At 43.1% G+C, this 19,265-nt stretch overlaps 1 protein-coding gene across 3 annotated transcripts in view; it reads right to left on the reverse strand.

The window, feature by feature from the left end:
• trappc9 (trafficking protein particle complex subunit 9) overlaps positions 1-10,548 on the reverse strand; it is a 292,659-nt gene extending 282,111 nt beyond the window's left edge. Inside the window, exons 1-9 of one of the 3 annotated variants that reach the window (XM_014177781.2) lie at positions 10,464-10,548; positions 9,255-9,399; positions 8,894-8,992; positions 8,190-8,545; positions 5,465-5,610; positions 5,030-5,167; positions 4,130-4,156; positions 1,803-1,924; positions 29-154 (exon numbers count right to left, since the gene is read on the reverse strand). In XM_014177781.2, coding sequence (XP_014033256.1) covers positions 29-154; positions 1,803-1,924; positions 4,130-4,156; positions 5,030-5,167; positions 5,465-5,610; positions 8,190-8,545; positions 8,894-8,992; positions 9,255-9,383 — 1,143 coding nt within the window. In that variant the 5' untranslated portion in view covers positions 9,384-9,399; positions 10,464-10,548. Of the gene's footprint in view, positions 1-28; positions 155-1,802; positions 1,925-4,129; positions 4,157-5,029; positions 5,168-5,464; positions 5,611-8,189; positions 8,546-8,893; positions 8,993-9,254; positions 9,400-10,374 lie in introns of all 3 variants that reach the window. The other 2 variants (XM_014177782.2, XM_014177784.2) reach the window with 2 other exon arrangements.
• Positions 10,549-19,265: the final 8,717 nt, after the last annotated feature.

Raw genomic sequence — 19,265 nt, forward strand, 5'->3', positions numbered from 1 at the left:
TACATCTACATGTCAGGTGAGGTCTTACCTGTCCCAGGTTGATGTAGACAGCATTCTGGAGGAACTCTGAGGCCTCCATGGCCCTCTTCTGAATGGCTAGCACCCTGACTGCCTTCACACACGCCTCCAGCTCTATCACGCCTGCATTCTTATACTGGGGGAGGGATGGAAGGAGAGGGAGAGACAGGGATAAAGAGGGCAATACGAACAGACAAGGCCCAGGCTCAGCATAAGTAAAACTTACGAAACCAATGAGGACTACACTGACTTTTCCCACCCGGCGTAATAATCTGAACCGATGTATTCCATCATGTCTCTTTCTCTCTGTGCTCCAGACATCTTTATCAGATTACTGATTCTAGTTCATGTGGTGATACGCCACCTCGTCGTTCATTATTACTTTGTGCCACATGGTTCTTTCAGGGGAGTCCCGGGTTCTCCGCGAGTAGTAGCTCTAATGAAGTACAAACCTGAGAGGTACAACAGTGCTCTCTCACACATTCACACACGATCCCCCACCCACTCCTATCCCCATTGTCTCCTTATTAAACTGCAATTCATATTTGAATGGCCCTGTCGTGTTGAGATAATGTAATTTAATTTGGAGTGAACTAGTTACAGGTATAAGGGCCAAGGGAGGTCAGAGCAAGAAGCCAATTATAATAGTGGAGATAAAGAGTTTCAGAAGGCCTACTGGGATATTATTTTGTAGTAATTCATTTTACCCTTATTTTACCAGGTAAGTTGACTGAGAATACATTGTCATTTACAGCAACGACCTGGGGAATAGTTACAGGGTAGAGGAGGGGGGATGAATGAGCCAGTTGGAAGCTGGGGATGATTAGGTGACCAGATTTGGAATTTAGCCAGGACAATGGGGTTATCTTTAGTGACCACAGAGAGTCAGGACACTCGTTTAACATCCCATCCGAAAGATGGCAACTAACACAGGGCAATGTCCCCAATCACTGCCCTGGGGCAAAGGGGATGAGAAAATATTTGACTAGAGGAAAGAGTGCCTCCTCCAACACCACTTCCAGCAGCATCTGGTCTCCCATCCAGGCACCAACCCTGCTTAGCTTCAGAGGCAAGCCAGCAGTGGGAGGTGGTCTACTGCTGGGATGTTACACCTCTGTGTTTTTACCCCCAAGCTTTTAGGTTTGTTTGTTTTTGTTAACGCATACCTGTGCTATACCAGTAAGTATAATTTTCAATAGATCAACAATGCAATTAACTAATGTCTTTTTTTTTCTTCATTGCAACTGATGGAGTTATAGGGCATTTGAGATGACCCCACACTTCCACTTGGCTATTAGTAATAGACACTGACGTCATTCTAGCTTAGCCTTCCACCGTTGACTCTCTGAGTGCACTCAGACGGTTTCTCCTGTAGTCAGCATGTAGTGGTTTGTTCACAGTGTGGACACAGCCTCTATCTGCCGCATCAGACGCCCAACCATCCCTGATACCTAGTGCGCTACTGTCCCCTGGTGGAGATGTTGAGAACTGCAAACTGGACAGTGGATAATGGGACGGTCTGCAAAGAGCATTGGTCTGCAAAGTGCAAACACTGAACCTTGTTGAAACATTGTATGTAATAAAGTATGTAGGAGCATTCAGAGTGTGGGTATGTGTTTATTTTCTGTGATGTATAATTTTGCACCCTGCATCTGAAAAACAGCTAGATGTTCATAGTGCTTTTGAATTATTCTTGTTCCAATACCTTGCCATAGCAAGAGATAGAACAAAGTAGACAGGAGCATTCAATAATGTGAATATATATTTGTTGTCTTTTCCAATACCTTGCCATAGTAGGAGATGGCCTCCTTGTATTTCTCTATGATGTCCTCAGGGCCCAGGCAGTTCTTGGCCCGACCGATCTCACTGCTGGTGTCTGCACTGATCCCATTGGCTGTGAGGGCACCTGGAGGGACGGAGGAGAGAGAGGGCACGAGAGACAAGGAAAAATGGGAAGAAAGAAAGGAGGAAAAATGACATTAATGACCGGGATGATTGTCAATGTTCAGACCCATCCACCACTTGGTTCTTCACATCCATGCATATCAGTGGAGGCTGCTGAGGGGAGGCTGGAGCGGAGCAAATGGAATGGCATCAAACAGCTGGAAACTATGTGTTTGATACCATTCCACTGATTCCACTCCGGCCATTACCACGAGCTCGTCCTCCCCAATTAAGGTGCCACCAACCTCCTGTGACGCATATGGCCAAAGTCACAACAATCAACAATGACATACTCACTGGTGAACTGTGTATAGCCTATCTGAGCATACACATTTAATGCAGCCTCGACAGGCGTTTCAGACACAGAGATAAAGACAACACTCCATGATTGCCATGCATTGTACACAACAATCTATCTCTAAATATAAGGCCTTTGAGGGTCACTGTGCACTGTTATGTGATCAAAATGACGCTGATTTCATCATGTGCTCAGTAGTTTGGAATGTTTCAATTGAAAATGGTTCAAAAATGAATATGTGCAAGGAGAATCTCTCTCTACCTATCTGATTTGAATACAAATGCAGTATTGATAGAACATTGCCTAGCAACGGCTCTAGCTGGCTCCGTAGCAACGGCGTCGCGGCGATGTCACTATGACACAGCATTACATGTGAATCGGAAGACTACACTGGGAACACATACAGATACTAGAAATGTATGCACTCACTGTACTGGAAGCTGTTTTGGCTAACAGCTTCTGCTAAGTGCTCCTCTGTAGCTCCGTTGGTAGAGCGAAGCGCTTGCAACGCCAGGAAAGTGGGTTCGGTTCCCAGGACCACCCAATCGTAAAACATGTACGCATGCATGACTACGTTTTTTTGGATAAAAGCGTCTGCTATAGGGCATATATTATATTTTTTATATAGTAAGTGTTAGACAACTTGTTACAGTCGGAACTACACACTTTACACAGAGCCCTTGGGTTGAATGGTTTAGTAAAACCAACAGTAGTTCCTAAAAAGGAAACATAAGAGCTTTCTGCAGTATTTCTTACTGATAGGTTGGCAGAAATGTCTCACACTGAACACTTCTACATTTTAACTTGAGGCTACAGGAAATGCACTCAAACTCGCCAGCAGCATACCACCCTGCATCCCACTGCTGGCTTGCTTCTAAAGCTAAGCAGGGTTGGTCCTGGTTGGGAGACCAGATGCTACTGGAAGTGGTGTTGGAGGGCCAGAATATCCCAATTCCCCAGGGCAGTGATTGGGGACATTGCCCTGTGTAGGGTGCCGTCTTTCGGATGGGACGTTAAACGGGTGTCCTGACTCTCTGAGGTCATTAAAGATCCCATGTCACTTATCGTAAGAGTAGGGGTGTTAACCCCGGTGTCCTGGTTAAAATCCCAATCTGACCCTCAAAACCATCATGATCACCTAATAATCCCCAGTTTACAATTGGCTCATTCATCCCCGTCCTCTCCCCTGTAACTATTCCCCAGAATGTTGCTGTAAATGAGAATGTGTTCTCAGTCAATTTACCTGGTAAAATAAGGGTTCAATAAAATAAAAATAGTTTGGATGCCTCAATCAGCAGTGTTGGGATTTCAATAGCAACATTGCCACCTCCTGGTGCATGTCTAAATTACTTTGAAATAATAGACCAATCCAAATGACTCAATCACTTCCTTTTGAAATCTAATAGGAGCCTATGTGGTTCTTCTTCTACATAGTGTTGGATATAATGTCCTTGAACATGATTTTAAAATGGTTACTATTCATTGACTATAAGAAGAGGTCAATGGTGTGATCAAACATGAACGCCAAACAACATCTAACGCTGACAAGAATAACAGGAATACAATACCTGCCTTAAGAGGGGAAAAAACATCCTTTTTGATTTACCAGTGGTGGAAACAATCAAAGTTGAAATCAGATGTAGTGCAATGGGTTGTTAGCCTGGTCCCAGATCTGTTTGTATTGTCTGGCCTTAGTTGGTAAGACACCACTAACAGATCTGAGAACAAGCTAGGGAGGTTGTCGTCACAAAAAGCATGGGACGTTGCATGAAAGCAAAACACAGACAGACAGCAGGAAAACACACACAGGTGAGATGTCTAGGTAGAAGTAGAGCTACGCAGCACTGGCCGGTTAGTTTCATACCATACCTGGGTCAATGAGTACCTCCTGTGCCCCTACGGTAACAGACAGACACACAGAGAGAGAATGAAGGTTCACACAGTGCAGTTAGTTATTGAAAGCAATGTTAGTCCCCAAACAAGCCACTTTTCAGCCGGTTCCTTGAGACTTTCCCATCCATCCCTGCGCTATAGTAGGCGAATGCTAATTACTTGTATAAGTAAAAGCTAAATATGTGTTGTTATTTAGGGGTTAAAAGTAAGTGACTAGTTAATCATATTAAGTAAAGATATGGGTGAATGGAAATATGATAGTAAATAAGGTTCAGAACAAATGGGTTAGGATGTGGGGGCCACCGGATATCTCAGGTAATGTTGTCCAGGGCACAGAACAGAAGCAGCTGGGCTGAGAAAAGCTTAGCAAAGCTCGAGTTGCCATAGTAGCTGTAGTTGCTTGGGCCACACAGATCTCTTCCTTCCAACGGTCATAAAATCACAGCTCATTCAGAAACCTCCGGACATCTTCCACAACATAACCTTTTGTCTTAATTAATGAGACCCCCCCGCCAGATTAAAAACACATTGCATGACACCACAACAACACAATCCACCCTCCAACTGTACATCCAACCCCTCCTCTCCAACCGTACAGACAGCCCCCTGAGCCCCCACACCTCCTGAAACATCTCCACACTTCATTTTATTAAAAAACATGTCAAACCTAAGGCACGCAATGACCATCCCTTTCAATAATAACACCGGGTCTGTCCCCCCTGGACCCGCTTCCTCCTTGGCATGGCCAAACAAATAGTTCAACAAAACCCATTTTACCCTTTCACTGCTTGTATACCTCAGGCCTCATCACAAACATCCCCACAGAGAAGACCAACCCCAACCTCACACACAGAGAGAGCGAGGACTGCTGCTTACCTGGCCGGTGTCTCTTCCCTGCGTCGGCTGCCTGTCCCTGGCCCTGTGCCAGGCTGGGTTTGCGTCCGGCAGCCTTCCCTGCTGTTCCTCCAGGGTAGTGAAAGATAACAGAGGCTGAACACAGGCCCTCTAACGCAGCTGGAGAACCAAGACATAAGAGAGATGTGTCAATGAAAGAGTATCATTACAAGTATTTCTAAAGGGCATTCTGTATGTACGGCAAGGGTGGTGAACCGTCCACCTGGAGAACTACTGGGCTTGGCAGGGTTTTGCTACTACCCTCTTGTAGCACACCTGACTCAGATCCTCATCTGTTTCAAGGTCATGGTGAGCAGCTGATTAATATAATCAGGTGTGTTATAGTAGGGTCGGAGTATCCAACCCTGCTTTATGGGATCTGAGAAAAGAGCAGGAAGAGGAGGAGCCATGTCTTACCCCCCAGCCAGAGGAAGTCATTGACGGAGCGGAGCAGCTCCACAGCCATGTGATAGTGGACCAGGGCATCCTGCAACATGCCTGCCTGCAAACACAGGTCCCCAACGTGCTTCCTCATACGGCCCTGGCAACGCTTCTTATAGTGCCTAAATGAGGAGGAGGAGGAGGGAAACATCAACTAGTGTCTCAGATGTCGTAGAGATATCCATTGACAATACAACTTTGTCCACGTTACAGCGAACAATTATCCAAGTAGGGTTTACTTTAAGTCATTTTTACAAAAACCCTCTTTCATTGTCTTCTCTCTCTCTCTCTCATTCGTACGGTTTCCCAAACAAAACTCTTTATTTTAGCATAATGTATTTTCTTACCCAGGTACCAATGGGTGCTAGCAGAGGAGACTCGCTGTTGAATGAATCTCATCATGTACAGAGGGTGCGTGTGGGGTGGGACAGCACAAGCAAGGGAGACAGGGGTTTGGGAGGGGAGAACCCAATAGAGAGAAATAACCAGAACCACCCTGATCCTGAAGTCTTGCACATTAAACACACAAGGATTGAAGAGGGGGCAGACATCACCACAGTTTGGAACTCTAACAAAAGAAAAAAGGGGGCCAGTCTAATACGAGTGCAAGACCTCTGTCTGTCTAACTCTTTACTGGAGCCTGAGATACTGGGAAGGTCAAGGGTCAAACGCACCTAGGATTGTTTTACCTAGAGAGCATGATGCTGTGTCAATGGGGCTAAATGGGGATGATTTCCATACTATTAGTGAATTAATGGTACAATAGCTCATACTGTTCAGATTCAGTATAATGAGTTGGGCCTAAACTTTTCAGTTGAAAAAAAGTAGGCCTGTAACCATTTATTAGCTTAGTTTGGGAAATTAAATGATGAGCAATGCATTATGTATGGCCTGCTGAGAAGGACGTTGATACCATATTGAAAGTCATGCTTCAATAAGTAGGTGCAATAATAATCCTAGCGAAAGGTGAAGCATCCCTCCATGAATCACGGATATAGAGATCCATGTTAAAGTGCAGTAGCAGCAGAATATAGTAGAAGATATGAGATCCATGTTATAGAATTTGTGAAGAATTAGAGTAGACCTTTTTCACCCAGTCAAGCTCGGGTCAAGTGACACAACCTTCCCAATCATCAAGTTCCTGAAAGGCTGGACAAACACGCACATAATAGTATAGATAGGATAGCCTCACTGTTTAAGTGAACCAGCCTTCACAAGCCTCAGTCACCAATAGTGTCATGTATTCTGTACGTCCAAACTATCAGCTCCTTCAGAACGCTTGTAATGATTTTATTTCATACAGAGTTGAGAGGAGTGATGAGTTTGGATCTAAGCTCTGAACCCATGCACAAGAACACTGAGGTAGGGCCTGGGCCGGGGCTCCTTTAGGGCCGGGGCTCCTTTAGGGCCGGGGGCTCCTTTAGGGCCGGGGGCTCCTTTAGGGCCGGGGGCTCCTTTAGGGCCGGGGGCTCCTTTAGGGCCGGGGGCTTAAGCTGATGGCACTGGGATGGACTTAATAACTAAAGCAATGTGTCTAACAGAGTCTCACCTTTTCACACCCAACAATAAACTCACAGGACAGTATGAAAGAAAAAAATGAGAAAGACAAATAAAGTAACCAAGATACACAAAGAAAAAAGGAAAGAAGCAACATTTTTTTTTCCACAAAAATAAACAGGGAAATAAACAGGCAAGCTTGACTGTTGTCCTTAGCAACATTAATGTCATGACAATGGACATCACAGAAACACTGAGGTCAGGATTTTTCCATCACCATATACAAACATTAGCACAACAATGTTGTTAGTGTAATTACCATCATCTTGTAACAACCATGAAACAACCATCTAACAACCATTACATGCTGAGTACACCGCGTGCGCCATCGTCCGCATGTTCATTTTGTCCCCCCACACCAGACGTGATCAGGACACGCAGGTTAAAATATCAAAACTAACTCTGAACCAACTATATTAATTTGGGGACAGGTCGAAAAGCATTAAACATTTATGGCAATTTAGCTAGCTAGCTTGTTGCTAGCTAATTTGTCCTGGGATATATTTTTGTTATTTTACATGAAATGCACAAGGTCCTCTACTCCGACAATTACTCCACAGATAAAGGGGTAAACCGAGTTTGTTTCTATTAAGCTCTCCTCCTTCAGGCTTCTTCTTCTTCTTTGGACTTTTCTGGAGGTTGGTAACCAACTTTAAGCTGCATTACCGCCACCAACTGGACTGGACCTCAGTTCATCGTTCGATCACCCACGTGGGTGTATGCTCCTAAAAACCAATGAGGAGATGGGAGAGGCGGGACTTGCAGCAGGTCAAGCCTCACAAATAGAACCAAGTTCTATTTTAGCGCCTGACTGCACAGAAGCTTGCGAGCAGTGTGGGTTCAATGATTGAATAACATGTATGTGTACATTTATTTTTCCACGCTTGTGAACTAACGCGAGCGGTGTGGTCAGCATGTTAGGCTACACTTGGCAAATATAGTATTCAGGCATTTTATCATTTGTAAAACTAATAGACTGTTTATACATTCTGCAGTCACAGAACAGGCACATAGAAAGTGTTTACCAACTATCTTTTTGGTTCCAAATTCATCCAACACCTGAAATATTACATAGGCAGCAAAAAATGTGGATGATACCAAACCTCTAAAAGCCAAATAGAGTGCAGAAGAAAAGACAACTCACCTGCTATCAGTGTCCAGCCCCACAAAGTCTTTCTTCTCAAAGGGAACACAGAGCAGTGGTATCTTATCTCCAGACTTGTCCGTGGCTCTATCCAGCCTCTTGGACTCCAGCACGATGAAGATGGACTCCACAAAGTCCTCCACCCTTTTCTCCACATTGGGACAGTCATCATAGCTAGAGTAGAAGGCCACATCTGTCCTCTGCTGCTCTGCTATCTCCCCCTGCAGCCCGAACACCAGGAGCCGTGAGTCGTACAGCGTGGCTCCGAACACCTCCTTCTGGCTGTGGAAACGGTCCAACGTCTGGGGCCACTCTTTAGCCGAACCACAGGTCGTCACGGAGATGAGGCCCACCACCTAAACAGACAGACAGGACTTTATTATTCCTGAGAGGAAATTCATACACAGGACAAAAAGACACAGATACTGTATAGCAGAGATTCTCAAAACTCTCCTCTGGGACCTCCAGATGTTTCACCGATTTGTTGTAGCTCTAAACTAACACACCTACTGTAATTTATGTAGTCAAGGGCTTGTTGATTAGTTGAATCAGGTATGCTAACTCTGGAATAGTTCAAATACATGGAACAGCTGTGGATCTCCAAGGAGAGGTTTGCGGAAGGCTGGTGTGCAGGACACTAGGCGCATTTCTGAAACCCAAAGACGGCAAAAAATAGGAACAATAAAAGTCATAAAGCAACAAACCTTGCGGTGTGTCTGGAAGTCACCCCATTCGTTGTTCTCAGGGAGGTAGTGGTGGCGGTAACGGATATAGAGGTTCCGCTGGGAGTCCCGGATGGACACCTTCGTTTCAATAGCACGAAAAGACAAAACACACAACAAAATAGGGATCATTTGACAATCAGCATCCAGCGATAAAACGTTTACATAAAAAACAAATAAGGTGGCCTGGGGTTACATATTTCAATAAATAATAAGACATAGGCCTAGGTATGTCCCAAATGCCACCCTATACCCTATATAGTGCACTACTTTTGACCAGAGCAGGTCCTGGAATAGGGTGTCATTTAGGATACACTTATAGCTAGTACACATGGATGCTGACCTGGGCCACAGAGGCAATGCGTTTGTAGATCCTGAAGAACTGGTCCTCAGGGACGATGCCCACAGGTTGGACCACCACCAGGACTGTCTGATGGTCCTCAGCACACTGCATGTAGTCTGGGACACTCATCTCCTTCTCATGGGCTCTGGGGAGCAGGGGAAAACAGACAAACATATTGTAGCGGCCTTAATACCTAGCGATGTCGTCAACAGGTTAGGACCTCTTGGCGTAGCAGTTAAGGTATTGGCTTGACAGTCGCTGGACCCGCATTTGAGTCCAGGTCGGGGCGATCCCCTGAATTTGCTACATTGGTGTCCAAAGTGGGATGGCCATCGGAGAGGTGTGTACACGAGGGACTTGATATAGAGAAGAGTGGGGACCCGGTCTCCTGAAGGAAGGGGGTAATGTAGTGACCTTAAACCAATACCTAACGACCTCATCAATTATTCTGACCTCCTTGCTTAGGTGTTAAGGTGTTTGCTTGACAGTCGCTGGACCGGGGTTCGGGTCCCAGTCGGGCTACAGTATGCTCTTAATTCCTCAACATCTAGCTAAATTTCATCCACACATACCACAGTCAAGATGTGACATCACTGACAGAGCTAGTAGCACACTTGATTCAAAAGCATTCGAACCATAATCAGGTTACTGCTTGGTTGGAGCAAAAGCCTGCAGCCACACAATATCTCAACTCTCTCACTAAGGTTATTTTAGGTTACTATTGACAAGACAGTCGTTCGAAGGCATTGCAAACTACATACATCGCTTGCGTGACGTGTTGTCCAGTCTTAACAACACCAAACATAAGACAGTTTCAAGCTGGAGTATAAAGGATCTATCTATCTAGCTAAAAACAAAGATACTAGTATACTGTGCTAGCCAACCTAGTTAGCTAGCCACATAGCTAAGATAATTTTGTTACAGTAAAAGACACTCAACTTAAAAAATGTAAATTAGGAAGTCATGCATGTCCAGTTTACTTTCATTCTACAGTCCCCATTTATATTCAGGAATGGGATTATTTCTGCCATCAATATTTACAGAAGAATGGCAAGCTTAAGTTACCTAGCTAGCTAACGTTACACTGACTGTCTCCAGTTAGCTAATGTTGGTATGATACCTGGTTGTTAAACTATCGTCAGGCTTGTTGACTCCTCAGCCACAAACTGCAACATTTATTTATCAAAACACGCCAAGAATTGACGTTACCTTAATATATATTGTGACAGAAACGTTTGACAGTCCAATTCTTGTTACTAAAAACAGACAGCTTCCGGAATTAACTCTTCTTCTCTATGAATTTCATTGGCAAATACAATGAATAGCGTGCATCACTGCCCTCCTATGTCCACTGCTGGTACTGTGGGCTCCCATACTCCTAAATATTTTGCTGTGCAACCTGGAATTTAGATTTAGTAGCACTACTGGTGTTGGCATGTGGACTAATATGTTGTTGAGTTGTGTTCTTACACTGGTACAGTCATGCCCTATGAGAGATGTATGACTGCGCATGTGCGAAAATAAATAAAAGTGCATTTTCCCCCGTTCTGGTTAAAACACCAATGATGAACATGTGTGTTTATTCCTCCGTTAAGTAAACCGGTATTCCTGTCCTGAAGATGTCAGCACCAACAGGTTATGGGCCCAGGAGGGAACATGGAAGCCGATGGAATAGAATATATTTCGACGGAGATGAAAAAAACTATGAGTTATGGGAGACAAAGTTTTTGGGGCACTTGCGTTTGCTTGGGCTAAAGGCCGCCATATTGAGCGTGGATGAAGATGAAGAAGACAGAGAGAAAAATGAAGAAGCCTACGCCGAATTGATACAGGTTTTGGATGATAAAAGCCTTTCCCTGATAATGAGAGAAGCAGCAGATGATGGGAGAAAAGCGTTGAAGATATTGAGGGAACATTATGCAGGTAAAGGGAAGCCACGTGTGATTAGCCTCTACACTGAACTAACTTCTCTTCAGAAAGCCGCTGACGAAAGTGTTACGGACCATATCATTTGTGCTGAGACGGCTATTACAGCACTGAGAAATGCTGAAGAGACTTTAAGTGACGGGCTGTTGATTGCAATGATTCTGAAAGGTTTGCCCGAATCATTTAAGCCGTTTGCCATCCACATAACGCAGAGTGACGAGCCGACAACTTTTGGCAAGTTCAAAACCAAGTTGAGGAGCTATGAAAGCACCGAGAAGTTTAGCGCCATTTCCACTGACGACAACGTGATGAAGCCAAGTAACATTAAAGTTAGCTGGTCAAGAGGGAGAGATAAAGGGACCGAGATAACCTGCTTCAACCGTGGCCAGAAAGGGCACAAGGCCCGGGAATGTACCGTTACTGGAGAGCGCAAAGAACGGAGACAGTGGTGTAGTTTTTGCAAGAGCTCCACTCATACTGACGCAAATTGCAGACGAAAAAGAAGAGACAATGTGAAACAAGCAACAGATGCTGAATGCCACACATTTGCATTCAGAATAAGTGACTGTCAGGTTAGTGGACTGAAACAGAAAGGGCTGATGGTTGATACGGGAGCAATGTCACATATAGTCACGGACATCGGGAAGTTTAAAGAGTTTGAGGAGACTTTCAAACCGGAAAAACATTCCGTGGAGCTGGCTGACGGAACAAGAACGAATGGTGTCGCGGAGAGGTGCAGCGGAGGTTTACCTGAGAGACAACACGGGTCGTCGGGTAAAAACAACGCTGACGAAGGCGCTGTACGTGCTGTCGTTTCCACAGGACATTTTCTCTGTTAACGCAGCAACAGCCAACGGAGCTTCAGTCAACTTTCGACAGGGGTGTAACAAGCTCATCCACAAGAACGGTACCACTTTTGACATCGAGGAGTACGATAGACTTTACTATCTTAACACTGTAAGTGATGAAAATGATGATGGATGTCATGGGTGCTATGATATTCACACATGGCACAAAATTCTTGGCCACTGTAATTTTGAGGATGTGTCAAAGTTAGAAAATGTGACAGAGGGAATGAAAATCACAGGTAAGATTGACAAATCTACCCTCAACTGTGAAATCTGCACTCAGGGAAAATTTGTTCAGAGCAGAAACAGAGAGCCTGATGAAAAGGCAAAAGCGTCTCTTGAGCTTGTGCACACTGATTTGGCTGGCCCTATTGAGCCAGAGGCGAAAGATGGGTTCAGATATACTCTAGCATTTACGGATGATTATTCAGGGGCAGTTTTTGTGTATTTCCTAAAAGCAAAGAGTGATACTGTAAAAGCTACTGAGAAGTTTATTGCTGATGTGGCCCCTTATGGGAAAATAGAGTGTGTCAGGTCAGATAATGGCACAGAGTTCACAGCCAAAGAGTTCCAGTCACTGCTCAGTAAGAACGCCATAAGACATGAAACTTCAGCCCCTTACTCACCCCATCAAAATGGGACCGCTGAGAGAAATTGGCGAACACTGTTCGAAATGGCAAGATGCATGCTACTTGAAAGCAACCTACCAAAGAACTTGTGGACATATGCTGTAATGACTGCTGCAGTAATTCGCAATAGGTGTTACAATAAGCGTGTAGGACAGACTCCACACTACATGTTTACTGGGAGAAAGACTGATCTTTCAAAGATGAAAGAATTTGGATCTGTTTGCTATGCATATAGACAGAACAAGAAAAAGTTAGACTCAAGATGTGAAAAGGGTATTTTTGTCGGGTATGATAAAAATAGTCCAGCATACCTAGTCTACTACCCAGACACTGGGAAAGTTCTTAAAAACAGATTAGTCAAGTGTGTTACAAAAGGTGTAGTCGAACACCAAACTCAGACAGATTTGGAAATCAGTGATGATCTTCATGGGGAGAGATTTGAAAACCCCATCCCGAAAGCCAAGATGGCAGATCAAAACTCAGAAGAGACACAAGATGTGCAAATGGAGACTTTAGATGGTCAGAGTCCACGCTATCCAGACAGAGCGAGAAAGAAACCCCAGTACTTAAAAGACTATGAGTGTAAAGTGAAATGTGATGACCAGATACCACCTAGTGTTGACTACTGCTACAGAGTAATGTGCAATGCACCACAAACCTTCAAAGAAGCAATGATTTCACCAAAATCAGAGATTTGGGCTACTGCTTTGAAGGAGTAGATGGATTCCCTTAGGGAAAATGATACATTCACATTAACCACACTGCCAGAGGGTAAAAATGCAGTGGGGGGCAGGTGGGTCTATGCGGTCAAAAACAATTCAGATGAGACTGAGACATACAAGGCAAGATATGTTGCAAAGGGGTATAGTCAAGTGGCAGGAATAGACTATAAGGAGACTTTTTCTCCAACTGCAAATATGACATCAGTACGCTGTTTGATGCAGCTAGCAGCTCAGTATGACTTAGAGTTACATCAGATGGATGTCAAAACAGCATATCTACATGCTCCTATTGACTGTGAAGTGTACATGGTGCAACCAGAGGGTTTTGAAGTCTAGTCTGCAAACTGAACAAGTCACTGTACGGCCTGAAACAGTCAGGAAGGAACTGGAACAAAATGTTGCATGATATCCAGAACCCAGCTGATCACTGTGTTTATAACAAACAAACTGCAACAGAAAGGATCATTTTGATAATTTGGGTCAATGATCTAATTATCGCTGCTAGTGATAGTGACTCACTCACAAGTGTAAAATAAATGTTAAGTGAAAAATTTAAGATGAAAGATCTTGGGAGGCTTGGACATTTCCTAGGCATTGATTTTACACAAAGTGAAGGGAAAATAAAGATGAACCAAACAAGGTACATAACCAAGATACTGGAAAGGTTTGGTATGTCAGACTATAAAACAAGGTCAACACCATGTGAACAAAAACTAAACTTTGATGGTGATGGTGAACTTATTGATTCAAAAAGGTATCGTGAAGTGATAGGCAGCTTGATATATGTGATGACATGTACAAGACCGGATATCAGTTGGATTGTCAGCAAGCTGTCACAATACCTATCAGAACCAAAAGAGCAACACTGGTTAACAGCTAAACATGTGTTGAGGTACTTGAAGGGAACATTGAATCAGGAGTTGTGTTACAAAAAGGGGGTGGAAAAACTCAACCTCATAGCATATAGTGATGCTGATTGGGCAGCAGATCAAAGTGACAGACGAAGCATAACAGGGTATTGTTTTAGTTTAACTAAATGTGGACCTGTCATTTCATGGAGGTCTAAGAAGCAGCCAACAGTAGCTTTATCTACATGTGAAGCAGAGTACATGGCACTGGCTGCTCTACACAAGAAAGTTTGTACCTTGTACAGTTATGGGGCGAGATGGATAGTGAGTGCCAATATACACCAGTAACAATCTTTGAAGATAACCAAGGTGCAATTGCTCTGTCAAAGAACCCAGTATGTCGTCAGAGATGTAAACATGTCGACATCAGATATCATTTCATTCGATCTGCACTCAGTGATGGTAAAATAAGTATTGAATATTGTCCAACGGCAGACATGGCTGCAGATGTTTTGACTAAACCTGTAACGAAGTTCTAAAATGAAAAACTCTTGGGTTACATGTTTGGAATATAAACTGACATTTGTGAGATGAATAACTGTAAGCTAAATGTGTTGATAAAGTTAGGTTGAATACGACTTGTACAGTATAAGAGCAAGTGGGGGTGTTGGCATGTGGACTAATATGTTGTTGAGTTGTGTTCTTACACTGGTACAGTCATGCTCTATGAGAGATGTATGACTGCGCATGTGCGAAAAGAAATAAAAGTGCATTTTCCCCCGTTCTGGTTAAAACACCAATGATGAACATGTGTGTTTATTCCTCCGTTAAGTAAACCGGTATTCCTGTCCTGAAGATGTCAGCACCAACAACTGGCAATGAAAAACATTCACCTGGATATTACATTGAATGGCAAAAATATATTTGCAAAGTTGTTAAATTTGTGTTTCGTATACATTATATTATCTCACCCATGAAAATGAAATTCAGCAACTCTTGGAGCACAGTAAAATGATTGAAGTGCTTATTTTATGTTAAACGTAAAACCATACGCGTTTCTGCCCTTTGATTTCGTTGCTGTTTTAAAGATTGTTATTCTTACAGACTGAATAAAGGAAGGCTTTAACAAATTTCAAACCCGCCTCCTATTGGTCCGATTTTTGCAACTAATTTACCAATCACATCACGTGTTGTGTTGTATTCCCATGGTTATAGGTCCCTGAACCCATAATAGACCATTTTGAAATATGTAAAATCCTCCTTCATTCTTCATTGTGTAAAACCCAGAGGAATGCTAACTGCTGAAATGGATGCTTACTGTTAAAGTAACATTTTGTTTGTCTCTGTTTGAGAACTTTGAGGTGGAGTGTTTTTTTCTCCAATTTATGCTTTGGCCACAAATACATATAGGGCAAGTCCAAAACATTATTTGGAAACCCAAAGTTAACAGAATATAAACTTTTAAAGGTAGTGAGATTTTCACTGGACAGTAACTTTAAGAAAACATGATACTGAAATGTGTAATAGAGAAAACTGGGTATGTGTTATTATATTGTGTGAACTGTATCATTTAGAGTTTGTTTGATAGGGTCCGAGAGGTTGGACGGGGGTTAGTGAGTTATGTAGGGCTTTATTTTATTTTATAAAAAAAGCACGACTGGGTAATAGAATAACAGGTGTGTAGGTAGGCTGTGGCCGGCCTCACACTCCAGTAAAGTAGGTGGCAGTGTAAGCACATTATCGGCTATGATCTGCCAAACAACTGTTAAGTAGAGGAAGAAGTTGCAGCAGCCTACTCACCCTCATCGCTGGCGCTGTACTCCTGTTTTCCTCTCTTAATATAAGGAATTTTAAATTATTTATACATTTACTTTTGATAGTTAAGTATATTTAAAACCAAATACTTTTATACTTTCACTCAAGTAGTATTTTACTGGATGACTCACTTTTACTTGAGTTACTTTCTACTAAGGTATCTTTACGTTTACTCAAGTATGACAATTGGGTACTTTTTCTACCACTGTGTAAAGTGTTGGTTCCATGTTTCATGAGCTGAAATAAAAGATCCCAGACATTTTCATACGCACAAAAAACGTATTTTTCAACTTTTGTGCACACATTTTTGTGTACATCCCTATGAGTGAGCATTTATCCTTTGCCAATATAATCCATCCACCTGACAGGTGTGGCATATAAAGAAGATTATTAAACAGCATGATCATTACACCATTACACCTAGCACCTTGTGCTGGGGACAATAAATGGCCACTTTAAAATGTACAGTTTTGTCACACAACACAATGCAACAGATGTCTCAAGTTTTGAGGGAGCGTGCAATCTGTATGCAGACTGCAGGAATGTCCACCAGAGCTGTTGCCAGAGAATTGAATGTTCATTTCTCCACCATAAGCCTCCAACGTCGTTTTAGATAATTTGGCAGTACGTCCAAACGACCTCACAACCACAGACCATGTGTAACCACGTCGGCCCAGGACCTCCATATCCGGCTTCTTCACCTGCGGGATCGTCTGTTGCATTTATATTTTTGTTCAGTATGAGTCTTAATCTTATTTGACCTACCATGTGGCAAGATTAATACATAAATAGTAGCTAAATAGATGAACACTTTCACAAACATGGATAAGTCTTGGATATTTTTACTGTTGTTATTCCACTACTAGATGGATGGATACATGCGCAGCATCAGATAAGGTTTACAGCCAGTTCCCATCCAGAACCATGCGGTATATGAATACCCACGGCTCTGTTCCTGTCAACATAGAGGACAGCCTGAACAGAAAACGCTGAGTGGGTATTAATTATTAACTTCCTGTGCCTGATCATGTGTCAATGTCAGGCCCTGTACACTGAACGATTACAAGCAGCCAGGAGTGTAATGTTGTTCTTACTTCCTTTATTCTCATGTCACACCCGTGTTCCCATTACAACCAATGGCGACCCGTCATGCTCTTTTGAGCCCCACCTGTTTACCTAAAAAGAAAACTAAAAAAAACATGTTTTGTTGTTGCCTGTTTTGCATGTTATTTTGGAATTAATACGTGTCACATATCAGTTTGCAAACAATGTAAAAAAAAATGTTTTATTGAGTTAATAAAGCCGCATACAAACATGGTCTCTTTTTGCTTTCTTCAATAAGGCAGCTCCACAATGCAGGTGTTTCAGCCTATCTCAGTGCTTTCTGTGGTGGTGGGGCAGCCAGCAGAAAATATGTAGCGTTGGGGTTGGTAATGTTCTTTAGTTACGCCATGATTGGCTCAGTGTTCTGTCACTCATGAGGACACTACGTCACTGCAAAATGCAAGCCCCTTGGGTGACAGAACACTGAGTTATGTATTTGCTGCTGGCTGCCCCACCACCATAGAAGGCACTGAGCTCCGCTGATAGCCAGGTGTAGCAGTGGTAAGGATTCACTCCATGGTGCTGAAATGAAAGCTCTGCTGTTGGGACAGCTTTATATAGGCCCAAACAGTTTGTGGGCACTGTTTGTCACCGTTATAGTGCAATTAATGTGTTGTGTTGTGGCTCCAAAATTGTTTGGAGTTTGCCCCACCAAGATTTACATGCTAAAATCACCACTGATCACAACACGTGAGAAAACAACTTTTATAGTGTGAGGAAATTCAGTGGTTTCCTGCTCTTCCCCCCGTGAGATGAATGTGTTGATAAAGAGTCATGCAAAACATGAGTGATTTGCATTACCAACACCTACAGTGCCTTGCAAATGTATTCAACCCCCTTGCCGTTTTTCCTATTTTGTTGCATTACAACTTGTAATTTAAATGGATTTTTATTTGGATTTCATGTAATGGACATACACAAAATAGTCCAAATTGGTGAAGTGAAATTAAAAATATTACTTGTTTCAAACAATTCTCAAAAATAAAAAACTGAAAAGTGGTGCGTGCATATGTATTCACCCCCTTTGCTAGGAAGCCCCTAAATAAGATCTGGTGCAACCAATTACCTTCAGAAGTAATGTATGTAGTTAAATAAATTAGCTCTTCAAACAGGTCAGGGACAAAGTTGTGGAGAAGTACAGATCAGGGTTGTGTAAAAAAAAATATCCGAAACTTTGAACATCCCACGGGGCACCATTAAATCCATTATTAAAACATGGAAAGAATATGGCACCACAACAAACCTGCCAAGAGAGGGCCACCCACCAAAACTCACAGACTAGGTAAGGAGGGCATTAATCAGAGAGGCAACAAAGAGAACAAAGATAACCCTGAAGGAGCTGCAAAGCTCCACAGTGTAGATTGGAGTATCTGTCCGTAGGACCACTTTAAGTCGTGCATTCCACAGAACTGGGCTTTACGGAAGAGTGGCCAGAAAGAAATCCATTGCTTAATAAAGAAAAAAATAAGCAAGCACGTTTGTTGTTGCCAAAAGGCATGTGGGAGACTCCCCAAACATATGGAAGAAGGTACTCTGGTCAGATGAGACTAAAATTTTGCTTTTTGGCCATCAAGGAAAACACTGTCTGGCGCAAACCCAACACCTCTCATCACCCTGAGAACACCATCCCCACAGTGAAGCATTGTGGTGGCAGCATCATGCTGTGGGGAGGTTTTTCATCGGCAGGGACTGGGAAACTGGTCAGAATTGAAGGAATGATGGATGGCGCTAAATAGAGGGAAAATCTTGAAGGATACCTGTTTCAGTCTTCCAGAGATTTGAGACTGGGACGGAGGTTCACCATTCAGCAGGACAATGACCCTAAGCATACTGCTAAAGCAACACTCGAGTGGTTTAAGGGGAAACATTTAAATGTCTTGGAATGACCTAGTCAAAGCCCAGACCTCAATCCAACTGAGAATCTGTGGTATGACTTAAAGATTGCTGTACACCAGCGGAACCCAACCAACTTGAAGGAGCTGGAGCAGTTTTGCCTTGAAGAATGGGCAAACATTCCAGTGGCTAGATGTGCCAAGCTTATAGAGACAAACCCCAAGAGACTTGCAGCTGTAATTGCTGCAAAAGGTGACTCTACAATGTATTGACTTTGGGGGGGTGA

The sequence above is a fragment of the Salmo salar genome, chromosome ssa27, assembly GCF_905237065.1.
Source record: "Salmo salar chromosome ssa27, Ssal_v3.1, whole genome shotgun sequence".
Taxonomy (NCBI): Eukaryota; Metazoa; Chordata; class Actinopteri; order Salmoniformes; family Salmonidae; genus Salmo; species Salmo salar.